The sequence below is a fragment of the Schistocerca serialis genome, chromosome 4 (assembly GCF_023864345.2).
Source record: "Schistocerca serialis cubense isolate TAMUIC-IGC-003099 chromosome 4, iqSchSeri2.2, whole genome shotgun sequence".
NCBI lineage: Eukaryota > Metazoa > Arthropoda > Insecta > Orthoptera > Acrididae > Schistocerca > Schistocerca serialis.
The window spans coordinates 128,153,264-128,173,738 of record NC_064641.1 but is presented as its reverse complement, the minus strand read 5'-3'; the positions used below and the strand labels follow the sequence as shown (position 1 = coordinate 128,173,738).

Genomic DNA, 20,475 nt, shown 5'->3' with positions numbered 1-20,475 from the left:
CTTCTATGGGGTAATTCTCCATGGTCCAGGAAAATTTTTATTTGGCAGAAGAAAGCCATCAGGAGCATCTCTGGGATTACCAAAAATAACATATCATGTAGGTCATACTTCAAAGACTTACAGATAATGACGGTCGCTTCTCTTTTTATATACAGCTGCCTTTTGTACATAAAAGAAAACTTTAACAGTTACAACCTTAGGCAGTCCGTTCATAATCATAACACTCGTCAAACATTTAAGATAGACATACCAACAACTCGACTCAATAAAACACAAGACAGTTATGAATACATGGGAATAAGGCTTTTCAACACATTACCTGTGCAGGCACATTGTGTCTCACTTAATATCTTTAAAAGTAAGACTAAAAAAATGGCTGAAAGACAAAGCATTTTACAGTGTTAAAGAATTTGAATACTCTTCAAAAATAGACCTGACTTACGAAACAACTTGCAACTGTTTGTACCTCTTCCTAAGCTTTTTTTGTCTCTGTAGTTCCACATTTAACTGTTAAAGATGTGAAGAAATCCTTAGGTATAAAATGTATTCTTTTATTATGCACGCTCTTTAAAATGCACACTTTAGTTATGTGGGATATCTTTATGTATCAAATGTATTCCTTTATTATGTATGTTCTTTTAAAATGTATACTTTAGCTTTGTGTGATACCTCACAATAGTTATATTTCTTAATATGTAAATTGTACATTACTCATGACGACATCGATTGCATGTAAATGCTTGATGGATAAATAAATAAATAAATAAACAAGTCAAAAACTCAAAACAGTGTATAATACCATGGAATTAAATTTTATAATAGACTGCCACAAGAAATAAAAGATGCAAATGATCCCCACACCTTTAGCCAAAGCATAAAAAATAACTAAATAGCAGTTATTACACTATAAATATTTAAAATAACTACAGATGGTAACTTAATGTTCATGACCATTGTACTGTCTAACAATTTATGACATTAGAAAAGTAGACATAAATATAGGAACTATAAACAGTTTAAGTGGAATGTATATTTTAATGGGAAATATTGTACAAACATTTGACAACATCCATACAATGTATATTCCATCAGTTGAGCAATCAGTAATTTTTTTACATGATATGGTAATGAAAACATGCATCAGTAAGCATCTTTAGGATTACTTCAATTTGGCATAGAGGCAGGAACCATCTAGATGTGTTATATGTATAGGTTTTTGTGTAACGAACAAACATAACAAAGTAGGAACATGGTATCATTTAATAATATGATGCAGGATATGGGCTCGATGTCAGCAATTTTTATTTCTGTCAGCTTCAGACGCAGTTCACTGTACGTGAATTTTTGCGATAATGGATATTTTGACAGAAATCTTTAGTTAATTATACATTAGTGGATTAGTTGTGCAACACTGTGTGATAATACTGAACGAATCAATTTACGTGCTGTTTTGCACAACTAATATGGAAATGTGACTGCAAGCTATTCAGACATAAATAAATTTGAAAGACTAAAATATTTAGTATAACGGTAATGACAAAAGCAAATAGTTCTTTCGCAGCACAGGAACATACGCTACTCGCCGAAATCAAATAACTTTCAATCTAATTTACATAAATAGAAGTTCTAGAGATCCAGTGGTCTTTTCAGTTTCAGCATTTTCCAACTACCGGCACCTTCGCGTTTTCATTAATTTGATAAGAAAGCTAGTAGATACTAGAGTTTTTAATTGGAGTTATCTTATATCCTTATTACATGTGAAACAATTCGTTTTGTTGCATTACTAACTTTTTAATGTCAAAAATGTCCGAGAGTGAAAAACGCTAGAACGATGGGGTGACAACAAATTGAATTTTAACTCTGTTGTCTCCCCTGAATTACTGTGTACTTTTTTTTAGTTAACACATTTACGGCGCACCTGCCAATTTCCTCATGTCTGCGTAGTGAAGTTGTGTGCCAACGACGACAATCCGTACGTCTGTGACGCGTGCGCGATCCAGTGGAACGTCTGCCTCGCGAACAATGACGTCCGGTCTTAGCAGGCTAGACGCGCATTAACATCAATCGCCAGACGACCCGCCAAGGGAGGGGAAGGGAGACTCACGCCTGAACTCTGACCGCCAGACGATTGTCAAATAAAACAACTGCGTGTCAATCAAAGTGGGGCGCCAGCCGTGGCACACGCGCCATTTCCGGAACGTTCTCGATATTCCTGCTGAACAACAAATTGCCGTGACCTCGGCATGCGTCGAGTCTTGGAGGTTTCGTGAAACATCGAAGACTGCACGATCACAATTAAGGGATTCCTATTTTTACCACAAAGCAACCCAATTAATATTCACACACCGCCATCTAGAGTACCACAAGCAAACAGGACATCTATCGAAACATCGTCTTAGATTTATTATAAGTGGTTATGAGTCATTTTATGAAGTTGACTGCGGGAAAAAAGTATGGTAATTACATGTTTACTTTGTACTTGTAGAATTAGGACGTGATACATCAGCAAACAGAAAGATAATGGATAGTTTATTTTAATGTCGTAAATAGTTAAATCAGTAATACAGCGAAGTATGTAATGCTACAATAGTTAACAATTTTTTGTTTATGTGCATAAAATTACCAAATAAGCAGCAACCAGTCGTAAAATCATGTTTTATTTATTTAGTTTTGCAAATCGATTTCAACTGATTAACAGCCATCATCAGTTGAAATCGATTTGCAAAAGTAAATAAATAAAACATGATTTTGCGACTGGTTGCTGCTTATTTGGTAATTTTATGGTTTACGGTCGCTGTGCAACTTGGGAACCACATGGAGCCCACCATTCATAAGTTTATGTGCATGTTTTATATATGCGCACCGCAACTGCATTAACGCTTGGATTACTCAGACAGGTAATTTGCTGCATTCTTAACTTTTTCGAGATACAGCAGTTGTAATACACACAAGGCATTTCGTAACAGATCGGAGGAAGATAACGGGCAAGTCTTCTTCACTAGAACCTTGACCAGAACAAAAATACGTGATTCTCTCATTCTCCTGGCCGCTCATCGACGAGTACCGATTATGTGACTTAGTTTGACAACTGAGGTTAATCATTTATAACGGAAATATCAGAGCTAATGAAACGACACGAAACGTGTCTAAAACTTTTCTAATTTTGCGTTTGTAATACTGCAAAATAATTGATAGCCGAAGTGCGTATTTTTTTTACTTATTTTGAGGCTTTCCTTTTTCTATGTTTTGAAAAAGATCAGTCTCTTCTGTGATATGATGTTTTTCTTTATCTAGGGTATGTCCAAAGTGACTGTCATATGAGAACGCGATGGACAACGGCTGTTCCCTCGCACATGTGTGGACAGTTAAATCAAGGGCTTCTGTCACACTGCAGGGGACTGAAGTACTAGGACATGCATTGAGAACATGAAATAGTGCATTGATAATGGCTAAGCACTAGCTGAAATCTAGATCTGCCGAATAAAACCTGAAAGAATAGGACGAGTGATTGCTGTGTTCTATCATTTGAAAGACACAGTCGTTGAGTGCAGCCTCATTCCTAATGGAAGGAAACCTGAATTTAAATTGAACTTTATATCCCTTTTGCCGGAAGCTTTCGGTGATTTCCCAGTATTATCTCCGCAAAATTTCCTAATTCTTCTCTGGGTGTACGTCGCTGTTAGTCTCATCGACTCTGGGGGAGCGTGGAGTAGCTCTTTATTCTTGCTCTCCTGCTCGCAACATTATTATTTTCTTATTTCACTCCCTAAAGAACAACCGCTTGCGCTTCACCGAGGAGCTGAAAGTGTAGGCTATCTAACGCTGCCCGCGATGGGCCATTAACCGCTTTGTCACTCATCAACAGATACGTATTAAAAGTGCGAAGCAATAGAACACAGCACAACAATCACCTCGCAGTGGCTACATACACAAAGTTCTTTATTAGATCGCGGAAGTTGGCAGCGGCCAACCACAAGAGATTGGCGGGCCGAAGTCACCGACTTTTGCCGATTCAGATCTAGGGAGCCTTTGTCCTTCTCTTCGTAAACAGACTATACGTGTACACTGTATGGATCACATTAGTTTTACATGTTATATTACAATTGTGCTTCACAGTATTAGAAAGGTAATCTATGCCGCAGCTTTTTTCTCTTTTTTTTTCAAAAGAAAAGCCACATTTTGTTTTTAATATCTTTTAAGCTACAGCACATTTTGTGTACAATATTGTGATCACAGTCGTACAGTTTTGTCGTCTAACATGAAGGGATGCAGACGGTCCACAATAAAGTTCACGAAGTCCACAGGTATCTGGTGCCTTCGATTACTACCACAGATCCCTTGGCGGACTAGGTGAATGTCCTCCATAACATAATGCTGCCCTCACAGGCCTGCATCCAAGACCCGGTACATGTTTCGGGCAGCTGTTCGCCTTGAAGACGACGTAACCGGACACTACCATCGACCTGGTGTAACAGGAAACGTGATTCATTCGATCAGGCAACACGTTTCCATTGCTGCAGAGTCCAGTCTCAGTGCACTCGTAATTGACGATATCGTTGGGTAGGGTCTAGGAGTCGTATGCAGGGATCTCCACGTTCAAAATACGCGGTGAACGGCGTGCACCGAAAAACTTGTGCCTGCATGGGCATTGTTCTCCGTCATCAGATCTGCCACAGATCTGCTTTCCGCGATAAGGCGCGAACGTCTACAACTCCATCTACATCCATACTCCGCAAGCCACCTGACGGTGTGTGGCGGAGGGTACCTTGAGTACCTCTATCGGTTCTCCCTTCTATTCCAGTCTCGTATTGTTCGTGGAAAGAAAGATTGTCGGTATGCCTCTGTGTGGGCTCTAATCTCTCTGATGTTATCCTCATGGTCTCTTCGTGAGATATACGTAGGAGGGAGCAATATACTGCTTGACTCTTCGGTGAAGGTATGTTCTCGAAACTTCAACAAAAGTCCGTACCGAGCAACTGAGCGTCTCTCCTGCAGAGTCTTCCACTGGAATTTATCTATCATCTCCGTAACGCTTTCGCGATTACTAAATAATCCTGTAACGAAGCGTGCTGCTCTCCGTTGGATCTTCTCTATCTCTTCTATCAATCCTATCAGGTACGGATCCCACACTGGTGAGCAGTATTCAAGCAGTGGGCGAACAAGTGTACTGTAACATAGTTCCTTTGTTTTCGGATTGCATTTCCTTAGAATTCTTCCAATGAATCTCAGTCTGACATCTGCTTTACCGACGATCAACTTTATATGATCATTCCATTTTAAATCACTCCTAATGCGCACTCCTAGATAATTTATGGAATTAACTGCTTCCAGTTGCTGTCCTGCTATATTGTAGCTAAATCATAAGGGATCTTTCCTTTTATGTATACGCAGCACATTACACTTAACTACATTGAGATTCAATTGCCATTCCCTGCACCATGCATCAATTCACTGCAGATCCTCCTGCATTTAAGTACAATTTTCCATTGTTACAACCTCTCTATATACCACAGCATCATCCGCAAAAAGCCTCAGCGAACTTCCGATGTTATCCACAAGGTCATTTATGTATATTGTGAATAGCAACGGTCCTACGACACTCCCCTGCGGCACACCTGAAATCACTCTTACTTCGGAAGACTTCTCTCCATTGAGAATGACATGCTGCGTTCTGTTATCTAGGAACTCTTCAATCCAATCACACAATTGGTCTGACAGTCCATATGCTCTTACTTTGTTCATTAAACGACTGTGGGGAACTGTATCGAACGCCTTGCGGAAGTCAAGAAACACGGCATCTACCTGGGAACTCGTGTCTATGGCCCTCTGAGTCTCGTGGACGAATAGCGCGAGCTGGGTTTCACACGATCGCCTTTTTCGAAACCCATGCTGATTCCTACTGAGTAGATTTCTAGTCTCCAGAAAAGTCATTACACTCGAACATAATACGTGTTCCAAAATTCTACAACTGATCGACGTTAGAGATATAGGTCTATAGTTCTGCACATCTGTTCGATGTCCCGTCTTGAAAACGGGGATGACCTGTGCTCTTCTCGAATCCTTTGGAACGCTATGCTCTTCTAGTGACCTACGGTACACCGCTGCAAGAAGGGGGGCAAGTTCCTTCTGGTACTCTGTGTAAAATCGAACTGGTATCCCAAACAACCTCGTCGACTGCTGGTGGTTTCATCGTCATTTTACATAATGCTGACAATAGTAGCACGCCAACATCCGACAGCTCCTCGCCGATTCAGAGACGTTAGTTTCCTGGCGCCAGGCCAGAACAATCTGCGCTTTGGCAGTAGCCTGTGCCAGTGGCTGTCGCCGTTTTCGACCTGTATCGTCCCTAGAATGATCCCCTGATCGCCTCTGCTCCGATTCTACACACTGATGTTCAGAATAAAAGAGAACACCTTGAACGACTAGAGATAGGGCGCTCATATTGACAGGTGGCCATTAAAATTGCTACACCAAGATGAAATGCAGATGATAAACGGGTATTCATTGGACAAATATATTATACTAGAACTGACATGTGATTACATTTTCACGCAATTTGGGTGCATAGATCCTGCAGAACAACCATCTCTCGGCCTTGATACGCCTGGGCATTGAGTCAAACAGAGCTTGGATGGCGTGTACAGGTACAGCTGCCCATGCAGCTTTAACACGATACCACAGTTCACCAAGAGTAGTGACTGGCGTATTGTGACGAACCAGTTGCTCGGCCACCATTGACCAGACGTTTTCAGTTGGTGAGAAATCTGGAGAATGTGCTGGCCAGGGCAGCAGTCGAACATTTTATGTTTCCAGAAATGCCCGTACAGGACCTGCAACATGCGATCGTGCATTATCCTGCTGAAATGTAGGGTTTCGCAGGGATCGAATGAAGAGTAGAGCCACGGGTCGTAACACATCTGAAATGTAACGTCCACTGTTCAAAGTGCTGTCAATGCGAACAAGAGGTGACCGAGACGTGTAACCAATGACACCACATACCGTCACGCCGGGTGATACGCCAGTATGGCGATGACGAATACACGCTTCCAATGTGCGTTCACCGCAATGTCGCCAAACACGGATGCGACCATCATGATGCTGTAAATATAATCTGAATTCATCCGAAAAAAATGACGTTTTGCCATTGGTACACCCAGGTTCGTCGTCGAGTACACCATCACAGGCGCTGCTGTCTGTGATGCAGCATCAAGGGTAACTGCAGCCATGGTCTCCGAGCTGATAGTCCATGCTGCTGCAAACGTCGTCGAACCGTTCGTGCAGATAGTTGTTGTCTTGCAAACGTCCCCATCTGCTGACTCAGAGATCGAGACGTGGCTGCACGATCCGTTACAGCCATGCGGATAAGATACCTGTCATCTCGACTGCTAGTGATACGAGGCCGTTGGGTTCCAGCACAGCGTTGAGCAGCAATGTCGCGATACGATAAACCACAATCGCGATAGGCAACAATCCGACCTTTATTAAAGTCGGAAACGTGATGGTACGCATTTCTCCCCCTTACACGAGGCATCACAACAACGTTTCACCAGACAACGCCGGTCAACTGCTGTTTGTGTAAGAGAAATCGGTTGGAAACTTTCCTCATGTCAGCACGTTGTTGGTGTCGCCACCGGCGCCAACCTTGTGTGAATGCTCTGAAAAGCCAATCATATGCATATCACAGCATCTTCTTCCTGTCTGTTAAATTTCGCGTCTGTAGCACGTTCTCTTCGTGGTGTAGAAATTTTAATGGCCAGTAGTGTACATTAGTATGTTCTGCAGAAATAATTAGCATTTCAGATTTCTCGATTCGGCATGTGTCTTGTTGCCTAGCGGGTACGGGGTCCTCCATGGCCCCTAATAACTCGTCCCGTACTTGAAGTCATCGACACGTGTAAGGCGCGAATGGCGTCCTTTGGTATAGCCATGCATGTTGCATTCACTTGGTTCCGAAGTTCATCTGTGGCGGCTGGCGTTTGGTCATAGCACTGCGCCCGTTCTTTTACCAAATCCCACACATTTTCGCTGGCGCCAAGTATGGTGACCTGGCGGGCTAGGGCAAAAGGCTGACATCCTGTGACACCAAGAAGGCACGTGTTTGTGCAGCAACATGTGGTCGTGCATTGTCTTCCTGAAAAATGGCTTCTGGGGTGTTGTACAGAAAACATATGGCTATGGATCGCAGGATATCAAGTAAGTCACATTGATCACAGTGCCCTGGTCAAGCAGCAACTCTGATTTGTGGTTGTGCCCAATAGCACCCACACGACATGGCTTTCAGTTAGGGCTGTACGTCTTGTGCGAATGCAGTCACTGTGGTGCCGTTCCCCCTGTCTGAAGCGAATCAAAATGCGGTCATCATTTTCAAACAAACAGAACCTGTATTCTTCCGGAAATACTATCTGATTCCATTCCTGTCCCAAGTGATGTCGTTTCTTGCACCACACTGTTCCACTGTTCCGCCAGACCCGAGGAGGATGCAAATCTGTCTTGCAATGCCTTTCGGGTGATGTGATCTTCCCGGGGTGTGGTCTGGGTGGTGCAACCTGACCCATTTCATCGTGTTCTACGGGCTTCCTTAAATCATTCTGCACACACCCGTTGCCCTGCCGAAACACTTCGTCCCACACGGGCAGCAATTTCCCCAATGGATGCACCACATGCCAATAATGCGCCCTCTTTCAAATTCACTGATTTGACGGTACTGTTGTAGCAGTTGTCTGCGAGGCATCCTGCACGTTTGCGCAAGTCACATCCATTACCTTCAGTTTATAGCGACAAGGAGAGCCACAGGTACATTTACCGGCAGGTAATCAATGTTGACCTTGAATCCGCGGACCAACGTGATTTAAATGCTAATCATTTATGCATAACATACCAATGCACATGTCCTGTGAATATGAACGTCCTATCTCTAGCCGTTCAAGGTGCCCTGTTTTTTTTCTGAACGTGAGTGTACTTTCCTTACCGTACGCCTCGAACTGCAATGACGTGAAACGATATCGATGTAAGTCGCTCAGATGTAGGGAACCTGTAGTGCAGTGAATATGTTGTGACGATTGAAAATCTGTAATGCGGGCTCTAGTCTCAGCCTGGCACAGATATTCAAGTGCCGCTACACAATGATGCAGGAGAAAAAGGATGTTAGCACACCGTCTACAGCGAGATTGATGGGGACTGAGCAGCAGCACCTCAGGTCTGTAACACACTGAACGGCTAACCCGGTGCATGCTGCTCGATCCTGCCGGCCGGAGTAGCCGAGCGGTTCTAGGCGCTACAGTCTGGAACCGCGCGACCGCTACGGTCGCAGGTTCAAATCCTGCCTCGGGCATGGGTGTGTGTGATGTCCTTAGGTTAGTTAGGTTTAAGTAGTTCTAAGTCAAGGGGACTGATGACCTCAGATGTTAAGTCCCAGAGTGCTCAGAACCATCTGAACCATTTTTTGCTGCACGATCTGAGTTGAGGGCTGGCTGCCTAACAGCTTCCAAGGACAACAAAAATTTGATATTAGGTGTTTCATAAAATTATTAACCCAATTTAAAATAGTGTAATATTCTACTCATTAAGAGGTAAAAGCAGCAGTCAAATGAAAATGATTAACATGAAAAAAAGAAAAAAAATGGCAAGGTGGGAGTAGGACTCACGCACATATGGTTCCGTGCAAACTTAATTACGTACATAGACAGTCTACCCATTACAAGAATCAAGGAAACTGATTATTTTTGCTTGTTGTCGACGTTGATACTGACAAGATATCGGTACCACGGATTCCAAGACTTTCGAGAATGTGTCAATTTAAAGTCTGAAGTCGGATATCAAACGAGAAACAAATATTTTTTGCGTGTGACAAAATTCTATACTAATAATTTCGGATTTTTCCCCTTAGTTGTACTGTGAAGTTTTACTTCTTGCCGAAGTTAATGATGCTAGGTCAACGCTAAGTACACTACCGCTTTTGATGACTGAACTTTCGAGTAGCAAAAGATGTGACATAAATGAGCGTATATTTTGATTGGATTGAGTCAGAAGCTTAAAACTTTTACACCGGCAAGGGACAATCCACCTTAGTAAGTGATATAATTACACACTAACAGTTTTAGGATTGTTTACTTTACTTGTACTGCGAAACCTTGCTTCTTGTCAGATTTCACGATTCTAGGTCAACCGGAAGCTCTCTAAAAGTTTTGACGAGTGAGTTTTCGAATATCAAAATGTGTGTGTTGTGGTCTTCAGTCCTGAGACTGGCTTGATGCAGCTCCCATTCTACTCCATCCTGTGCAAGCTTCTTCATCGCCGAGTAACTACTGCAACCTACATCATTCTGAATCTGCTTAGTGTATTCACCACTTGGTCTCCCTCTACGATGTTTACCATCCAAGCTTCCCTCTTTTGTGTCGGTGTTCGTAGCGACAAGCAATTCGCTGTAGAAACGGCTTACGAAGTCACCGCCACACTTTTAATAGCGGGCCGACCGGTCCGCTGGAACAGTGAACAGAAAGATGAAAACCCAAACACTCTGATTAAATAAAAGTCGGTACTTATCTTTATTAACGAAGATACAGAACACAGTAGTGAACTCGGTGTCTACAGAAATCTGTCTAGTTCGAGTCGGAGCGGCTAGGTCAGCGTCGGCTGACGACAAACAACAACTCTGCTGCGATGAACACACAACTGACTTGCGGCGATTTCCTGTCTCGCTGGCGCTGCTTATGCGGACGGCGTCCGGACTTTGATGCTGCCAACCTTTTGGCAGCGGGCTCGGGTGGCATTACTGGCTAGGATATAACACCTCCAATACTAAAATGGTGATCCCTTGATGCCTTAAAATATGTCCTAGCTACCGATCCCTTCGTTTAGCCAGGTTGTGCCACAAAGTCCTCTTCTCCCCAATTCTATTCAGTACCTCCTCATTAGTTACTTGATCCACCCATCCAATCTTCAGCGTTCTTCTGTAGCACAACATTCTCTTCTTGTCCAAACTAGTTATCGTCCATGTTTCGCTTCCATATATGGCCACACTCCATACAAATACTTTCAGAAAAGGCTTCCTGACACTTAATTTCTCTTTTTCAGAAACGCTTTCCTTGCCAGAGCCAGTATACATTCTGTATCCTCTCTACTTCGACCATCATCAATTACTTTGCTCCCCAAACAGCAAAACTCATTTACTACTTTAAGTGTCTCGTTTCCTAATATAATTCCCTCAGCATCACCCGATTTAATTCGACTACATTCCATTATCCTAGTTTTGCTTTTATACCTCCTTTAAAGACACTGTCCATTCCGTTCAACTGCTCTTGCAGGTTCTTTGCTGTCTCTGACAGAATTACAATGTCATCGGCAGACCTCAGAGTTTTTATTTCTTCTCCATGGATTTTAATTCCTACTCCAATTTTTTCTTTTGTTTCCTTTACTGCTTGCTCAATATACAGATTGAATAACATCGGGGTAGGCTACAACCCTGTCTCACTCCCTTTTCAATCACTGCTTCCCTTTCGTGCCCCTCGACTCTTACAACTGCAGTCTGGTTTCTGTACAAATTGTAAATATCCTTTCGCTCCCTGTCTTTGACCCCTGACACCTTTAGAATTTGAAAGAGAGTATTCGAGTCAACATTGTCAAAAGCTTTCTCTAAGTCTAAGAATGCTAGAAATGTAGGTTTGCTTTTCCTTAACCTATCTTCTAAGATAAGACGTAGCGTCAGTACTGCCTCGCGTGTTCCAACATTTCTTCGGAATCCAAACTGATCTTTTCAGGAGTCGGCTTCTACAATTTTCTTCGTCTGTAAAGAATACGTGTTATTATTTTGCAGCCCTGACTTATTAAACTTGTCACGGTTGTGCGGCTTCCCCCGTCGGATGTTCGAGTCCTCCCTCGAGCATGGGTGTATGTTGTCCATAGTTAGTTTAAGTCAGATTAAGTAGTGTGTAGGCTTAGGGACTGATGACCTCAGCAGTTTGGTCCCATAAGACCTTACCACCAATTTCCAATTTCCCAACTTGTTAAATTGATAGTTTAGTAATTTTCACAACTGTCGACACATGCTGTCTTTGGGATTGAAATTATTATATTCTACTTGAAATCTGAGGGTATTTCACCTGTCTCATACATCTTGCTCACCAGATGTTTTGTCATGGCTGGCTCTCCCAAGGCTACCAGTAGTTCTAATGGGATGTTGTGTACTCTCGGTGTATTTTTTTTGACTTAGGTCTTTCAGTGCTCTGTCAAACTCTTCATGCAGTATCATATCTCCCATTTCATCTTCATCTACGTCCTCTTTCATTTCCATAATATTGTCCTCAAGTACATCGCCCTTGTATAGATTCTCTATATAATCCTCTATATTCCTTCCACCTTTCTGCCTTCCCTTCTTTGCTTATGACTGGTTTCCCATCTCTTGATATTCATACAGGTGGTTCTCTTTTTTTTGAAAGATCTCAGTAGGCAGTATCTATCTTACCCCTCTACATCTTTACATTTGTCCTCTAGCCCCCGTTGCTTAGCCACTTTGCACTTCCTGTCGATCTCATTTTTGAGACATTTGTATTCCTTTTCGCCTGTTTCATTTACTGATTTTTATATTTTCTCCTTTCATTAATTAAATTCAATACCTCTTCTGTTAGTTATGTGATCTACCCATCTAATCTTCAGAATTCTTCTGTAACACCACATTTCGAAAACTTCTATTCTCTTCTTGTCCAAAGTGGCATAACTTGACTAGAAGAAGGGATCGGTTGGTAGCACATGTTCTGAGGCATCAAGTGATCACCAATTTAGTGTTGGAGGGTAGCGTGGAGGGTAAAAATCGTAGAGGGAGACCAAGAGATGAATACACTAAGCAGATTCAGAAGGATGTAGGCTGCTGTACGTACTGGGAGATGAAGCAGCTTGCACAGCATAGAGTAGCATGGAGAGCTGCATCAAACCAGTCTCAGGACTGAAGACCACAACAACAACCTCTTCTGTTATCCAAGGATTTCTATTAGCCCTTGTCTTTTTATCTACTTGATCCTCTGCTACCTTCACTATTTCATCTCTCAAAGCTACCCATTCTTCTTGTACTTTTCTTTCCCCTGTATTTGTCAATCGTTCCCTAATAATCTCTCCGAAACTCTCTACAGCCTCTGGTTCTTTCAGTTTATCCAGGTCCCATCTCGTTAAATTCCTACCTTTTTGCAGTTTCTTCAGTTTTAATCTACAGTTCACAACCAATAAGTCATGGTCAGAGTCCACATCTGTGCCTGGAAAAGTCTTACAATTTAAAACCTGTTTCCTAAATCTTCTCCTTACCATTATATAATCTCTCTGAAATCTTCCAGTGTCTCCAGGCCTCTTCGATGTATACAGCCTTCTTTCATGATTGTTAAACCAAGTGTTAGCTATGATTAAGCTATGCTGTGCGCAGAATTCTACCAGGCGGCTTCTTCTTTCATTCCTTACCCCCTTAGTCCATATTCGCCTACTACTTTTCCTTGTCTTCCTTTCCCTGCTATTGAATTCCAGTCTCCCATGACTATTAAATTTTCGTCTCCTTTAACTATCTGAATAAACTTTTTTTTATCGCACCATACATTTCTTCAATCTCTTCATCATCTGCGGAGCTAGTTAGCATATAAACTTGTAGTTATGTGGTAGGCGTGGGCTTCGTGTTCATCTTGGCTACAATAATGCGTTCACTATGCTGTTCGTAGTAGCTTATCCGCGCTCCTATTTTTTATTCATTATTAAACCTACCCCTACGTTACCCCTATTTGATTTTATATTTATAATCCTGTATTCACCTGACCAGAAGTCTTGTTCCTCCTGCCATCGAGCTGCACAAATTCCCGCTATACCTAACTTAAACCTATCCATTTCCCTTTTTAAATTTTCTAACCTACCTGCCCGATTAAAGAATCTGGCATTCCACGCTCCGATCCGTAGAACGCCAGTTTTTTTTCTCCTGAAACGGCGTCCTCCTCACAAGACCCCGCCCGGAGCTATCACAATTTTGTGGTATAAAGGCCGTATCTTTTGACAGCACTGAGCTAAAAGCTTAAAATTTTTACACCGGAAGGGACTATTGACTTTAGTATTTGACATAAATTTGAAGTTGATATGCCAAAATTATCCAGAGAAAAAACGGTACTTAGCAGACAGTCGGACAGACAGACCGACCTACAACAAGCGATGCTGTAAGGGTTTCGCTTTTACGGTTTGATGCACGGAACCCTAAGACGTAAATAAACTGTTAATTATTTGAAAAGTAATCGTCGTAACTGTTAATACAGTTATGGAACCCTGAAGAAATACATTCGTGGCCATCTGTTTGATTTGGACGAAGAGGAGTACGCCTGGGTACAGTCACAGGTCCGCAAACATTTTTCCCATGAAGGCATTTTCTCACAGTCGGATAAATGTATTAACAGTTATGGCAATTACTTTTGGAGTAAGCAGTTAACTTAGGTTTTTTTCATCCGTCTCGTTTTTGTTTGACTGCCCCCTATAAATCTTACATCAGAAGTTTAACACAGTAAGTCAAGTCTTGGGTCAGCGGCATTCAGGACCGCAATTACCCAGACTATATCCATCAGTATTTCAGAATGAGAGCACTGAGTGACTACCAACAAACTTACAAATAATTTCATTTTTTTCTCTCTGACGGGAAAGGAAAAAGTTTTATCGCTTATTACATTTTCGCTGTCCATGGTGTAACACTTCGGCATCAGACAAGACGTTTCAAATTATTAATTCCTTCTTACCAATTATATTCGTAACACGCTTTGCAGAGAGCTTCCAATGTGCCACTGAATGTATCTGTGGTGTTATATCACTGTACGACGCATAATTCAGGACGAGGTCCATGGAGAAAGACAGGCCGCGGCGCGTACGACACAACACGTAACGTACCAGGTCTTAAGATCGCCTGTAGCTGTCTTCAGCGGGGAGCGAGTAACTGTTTCGGACGCGTCTTGCAATTCTTGACTGTGTATTAAAACACAAGCAGGCTCTCGATAGCACACGGCAAAATTAAGGCCTTTAGTGGATATTTTTTCAATTACATGTTTATTTCCTGTGGGTCCTGCACGGAGCCGAGCGTTCGCGAAGTATGGCGGAGAAGCCAACTAGTGTGACGTCAGAAGTTCGCACCTCGACGTATTCATTGATTCTGGATACGTTTGGGGCGGCATTCTTGGCTGCCTCCCCCCTTATATGTAAATGTAAAATTTTGTCACTCCCTCGAACGGCTTATTGTGAGTGGGAAGAAAGACTGTCCGTTAACCTCCGTATGAGCTCTGATTTCTGCATCTACATCTACATGGACACTCTGCACATCACACTTAAAGATCTAGCAGAGGTTTCATCGAACTACCTTCAGAATAATTCTCTATTATTCCAATCTCGTACAGCACGGGAAAAAAACGAACACCTATATCTTTCCGTTCGAGCTCTGATTTTCCTTGTTTTACTATGACGATCCTTTCTCTCTATGTAGGTTGGTGTCAACAAAATATTTTCGCACTCGGAGGAGAAAATTGGTGGTTGAAATTTCGTGAGAAGATTCTGCCGTAAAGAAAAACGGCATTGTTTTAATAGGATCCACTCCAGCTACTGTGTATAATTACAATGACACTCTCCTATTTCGCGATAATACAAAACGCGCTGCCCTCCTCTGAACTTTCTCGATGTACCCCGTTAATGCTATTTGGTACGGATCCCACACCGCGCAGCAGTACTCCAAAAGAGGACGGAGAAGCTTAGTATATGCAGTCTCTTTAGTAGATCTGCTACATCTTCCAAGTGTTCTCCCAATAAAACGCAGACATTGGTTTGCCTTCACCACAACATTTTCTTCTACGTGTTCCTTCCAATTTAAGTTGTTCGCAATTTTAATTCCTATGTATTCAGTTGATTTACGGCCTTTAGATTAAACTGATTTATCGTGTAACCGAAGTTTAAGGGGTTCCTTTTAGCACTCATATGGATGTCCTCATACTTTTCATTATTTAGTGTCAATTGCCAGTTTACGCACCATCAGATATCTTTTCTAAATCGTTTTGCAATTTGTTTTGATCTTCTGTGACTTTACAAGACGATAAACCCAAGCATCATCTGCAAACGACCTAATGCGGCTGCTCAGATTGTGTCCCAAAAGGTCCCAGCAGGGGGCCTATAACACTACCTTGGGGGAAGCCAGAAAAAAATACTGTTTTACTCGATGACTTTCCGTCAATTACTACGAGCTGTGACATCTCTGACAGGAAATCATGAATCCAGTCACATATCTGAGATGATATTCCATAAGCACGCAGTTTCGCTACAAGTGGCTTTTGTGGTACAGTGTGTGCGGTTCTAGGCGCTTCAGTCCGGAACCGCGCGACTGCTACGGTCGCAGGTTCGAATCCTGCCTCGCGCATGGATGTGTGTGATGTCCTAGGTTTAAGTAATTCTAAGTTCTAGGGGACTGATGACCTCAGATGTTAAGTCCCATAGTGCTCAGAGCCATTTGAACCATTTTGGTACAGTGTCAAAAACCATCTAGAAACACGGAATCTTTGCAAAAGCAGACGTGATGTCTGCAGGGATACCGCAATCACTTTTTATACACTATTACTTATAATCCGTCTTGATTGCAAAAATGTCTATTCACATGACCGGTTTCGGTTCCTCTAGAACCAACTTCAGATCTGCAATTTCGGTTGCAGGAGTAACCCGTCAACACTCATCAACCTTCACCGAATGTGACGCAGCATGTGAAGGTTGCTGAGTGTTGACGGGTTACTCCTGCAACCGAAATTGCAGATCTGAAGTTGGTTCTAGAGGAACCGAAACCGGTCATGTGAATAAACATTTTTGCAATCAAGACGGATTATAAGTAACAAATGCGGAATCAATTTGAAATCCCTTGTCAATGGCAGTCAGCACTTCGTGTGAGTAAAGAGCTCTCATTTTCTCCTCGTGGTCGTTTCGTTAGCCGTACGTGTGAGGCAGTAATTTGTGGCTGGGCTCTTCTTGGAACGTAAGGTCTAGCAATGCCAACAGTGAACCTCACCGCAGACCACGGCGGTGGTCTGATAGGGTCTGCCACTGTAGATTGACGAGCGTCTCAGTAGCGTTCTCTTCTCGAGTATCGTGAACAGAAGCGTGACGAATTGTTTCGCTCTTCGAGGGAGCGCTCTGCATGTTATCTTGCATGGAGAGCGACTGGCGGAGACGAAGTTAATGTCGAGTATGCCACAGGAAGTGTGTTGGGACCCTCGCTGTTCATGTTGTCAACCTGGCAGATAACGCTAATATAAGCGACAACCAAATGAAAACCGAACACCCCCGAAATGAACGACGGAATGGTTCAAAAGTAACCACCACATCCCTCAAGACATTTATCCCGCTGGGAGACGAGATGATCAATTCCTGTTTCGTAGAACGTGGTCGGCCGCTGAAGGATCCACAACCATATCCATTCTTCTTGCACGCAGTTTCTGCAAGATCGTTTGACAATATTCTGCTACGGTAGTCACTGAAAGCTTCACCGCATTGGTCCTTTGACAGCCAAACACGTTTCATCCAGCTTCTTTCTATCTATATCCCTACGCTTTGATTTACACCTATTACTCAGTACTCTTTGTTTAGGGGTCTTTACACGGACACTCCTACTGCGTGTTTTAAGACAAACCATACTGATCCGCGCGCAAGAATCCCAGTCTGAATGCAGTCTCAAGTAAGCATGCAGGTGTGCGGTCAGGTGTGCCTCGTACATAGGGATGGGCAAACAATAATGATATATCAGAATATCAATATAGCTTCAAAATAGTAACGATACATAAAGGCAATATTTACACTACTGGTATTACGATTAATGGATATTTGATACTGAATATCGGAAGCAATATTTTTATTGCCTGTCTTCTCTTGATGCACATGCACAATAGTTCTCACTAGCAGGTTTCTTACCCATTCGAGCTGCTACCAATCTTGGCAGTCTGTCAGTAAATGTCTTACAATGGGCTTAATTCTACTTTATGTTCAGTACAACAAATGAGCACCAGATTTGAATATAAATGCAACTATACTGCGTATTCATGGAATCTTGTTACTCCTGTTTGTCATTTCTACCACTCCAAATGACAGGTACAACGTGCAAAATGCACAAATTTCGTGACTGCACTGTATGAGATGGTGGAACTCATCCACTCCCTGCTCCCAACTATGAGGCAGAATGTGCGCTTCTCTTACCCCTGACTGCCAGGATCAAGAAAAAATAGACGCACTGTAAAAATAACGTACTCAGAGAGTTCTATTAGTGGTTATCGGTGATGATTATTGGTTTCATTAATTTGAGTTTTTTTTAAATAAGTGATTTTATAGTACACTGTGTGTGTTTTACTGGTTACTATTAGATGTAGTAAGATGTTTGTCAATTTTTAAATGTTTATTAATCATTTCTGTGACTTCGGTCGACTTTTCTTAAATTCTGTAAATATTGAAAATATCGTCTGCTATATCGAAATATAGTCTTTTTGTTTCGATAATATCGATATCTTTCATAAATATCGATACAATATATATTATTATTTTTAGGAATCTGCCTCTCACTACCCTTATCTTTGCCAGCTACCGCATTTTAGAAGAACACGCCAGCCGCGTCACCTTGTCACGCGTGCTGTTGTGTGTGCGCGCTCGGTGATTCTTCTGTCAGTTGCCTACAATACCCGACGGGATAGTGGTGTACTCTTTTGCAGATTGCTATCAGTAAGCTACAGTATGCGACACGATCGTGGCGGATTCCCATTGTTGGACATAGGTCTTTTTGACAGAATTTATAAATACCATATGTACAAAGAGCAACACTACTTGTTGAAATAGAGATCCAGAGACTATATAAATTAGAATTTAAAGACTGGAGCTTATGATAAACTGATCGCGTATGGGAAGCCAACTGTTCTCGGAGTCCACTGTAATTTTAGTAAGAAAAGGAAAAGTGATAGAAAGCTTACGACGCTCATTTACAGAGTAACTGAAACATGTTTTTAACCGTAAACGTAGTGGCAGGTCTCTTTTTGTCGTACTACAAATTTCTTTTATTTAGCGTGCATCAAAAGGTTCCAAGCGTTGCTGAAAACTTTCACTAAACAGTGTGACAATACTATATGTAAAGTCAATTACCAACACCGTTCCATACTTCAACACCTTTGATCTCCTTCATCTCCTTCTACATCTGCAGCGGTCTCACACTTCTGTTCCAGGTCAAGGCTCGATTTCCCCTAACGGACCTAACGACCAATATCGTAATTATTTGACCACGGGGAATTAACAATAGCGAGGCTTTCTACTTGCTTTTAAGCAGTGATGTGACTAAAAAATTTACTTGGACGTTTGTCTGAATTTTCTTCCATATAATTTTCAACAATCTCGTAAATAAAAAATGTTAATACAATACTTTTAATTATTTACCTTTATGAGCTTTGGCCGCATGCATCCCAAAGTACTTTGCATGTGTTGAGAATTATATGAGACACCGACGATGTGAAAGCGGCTGTAGTAAAATTTAAATCTTTGAGCGAGTGACACGTTCCTAAAATCTTAGATCAACTGTAACACGTTCCACTGCATAAATGCTCTTCTTTATAACCGTGTCGTTCCAACTGATTTTCTCCGTGATGATATCCGGCAATAAATCATTCTTAAATGCACACATCAAAAAAGTTTTGCATCACCTGGGTTAAGAGAGTTCCGGAACCAGTACAGAAAACTGGAATAGAGATCAACATAAATATCATTTCCGTCCTTGTTATTGCTCATGAAAACCACAAGTTTCATGTTGTACCACCATACAGCGAGAGCTTCAGAGGTGGTGGTCCAGATTGTTGTACACACCGGTACCTCTAATACCCAGTAGCACGTCCTCTTTGCATTGATGCATGCCTGTATTCGTCGTGGCATAGTATCCACAAGTTCACTAAGGCACTGTTGATCCTGATTGTCCCACTCCTCAAAGGCGATTCGGCGTAGATTCCTCAGAGTGGTTGGTGGGTCACGTCATCCATAAACAGCCCTTTTCAATCTATCCCAGGCATGTTAGATAGGTTTCATATCTGGAGAACATGCTGGCCACTCTAGTCAAGCGATGTCGTTATCCTGAAGGAAGTCACTCACAAGATGTGCACGGTGGGGACGCGAATTGTCGTCCATGAAGGCGAATACCTCGCCAATACGCTGCTGATATGGTTGCACTATCAGTCGGAGGATGGCATTCACATATCGTACAGCCGTTACGGTGCCTTTCATGACCACCAGCGGCGTATGTCGGCCCCACATAATGCCACCCCAAAATCGCGCCGCGCGGGATTAGCCGAGCGGTCCAAGGCGCTGCAGTAATGGAATGTGCGGCTGATCCCAGCGGAGGTTCGAGTCCTCCCTCGGGCATGGGTGTGTGTTTTTGTCCTTAGGATAATTTAGGTTAAGTAGTGTGTAAGCTTGGGGACTGATGACCTTAGC

General features: G+C 42.3%; 1 protein-coding gene across 4 annotated transcripts in view; it reads right to left on the bottom strand.

Moving 5' to 3' along the window:
- The window catches only part of LOC126474117 (alanine--glyoxylate aminotransferase 2, mitochondrial), a 149,631-nt gene that overhangs the window by 113,705 nt on the left and 15,451 nt on the right, over positions 1–20,475 (bottom strand). Inside the window, exon 1 of one of the 4 annotated variants that reach the window (XM_050101545.1) lies at positions 1,919–2,062. The exons of 1 other annotated variant lie outside the window; for it this stretch is intronic. In XM_050101545.1, coding sequence (XP_049957502.1) covers positions 1,919–1,934 — 16 coding nt within the window. In that variant the 5' untranslated portion in view covers positions 1,935–2,062. 2 more of the 4 variants (XM_050101547.1, XM_050101546.1) reach the window with 2 other exon arrangements.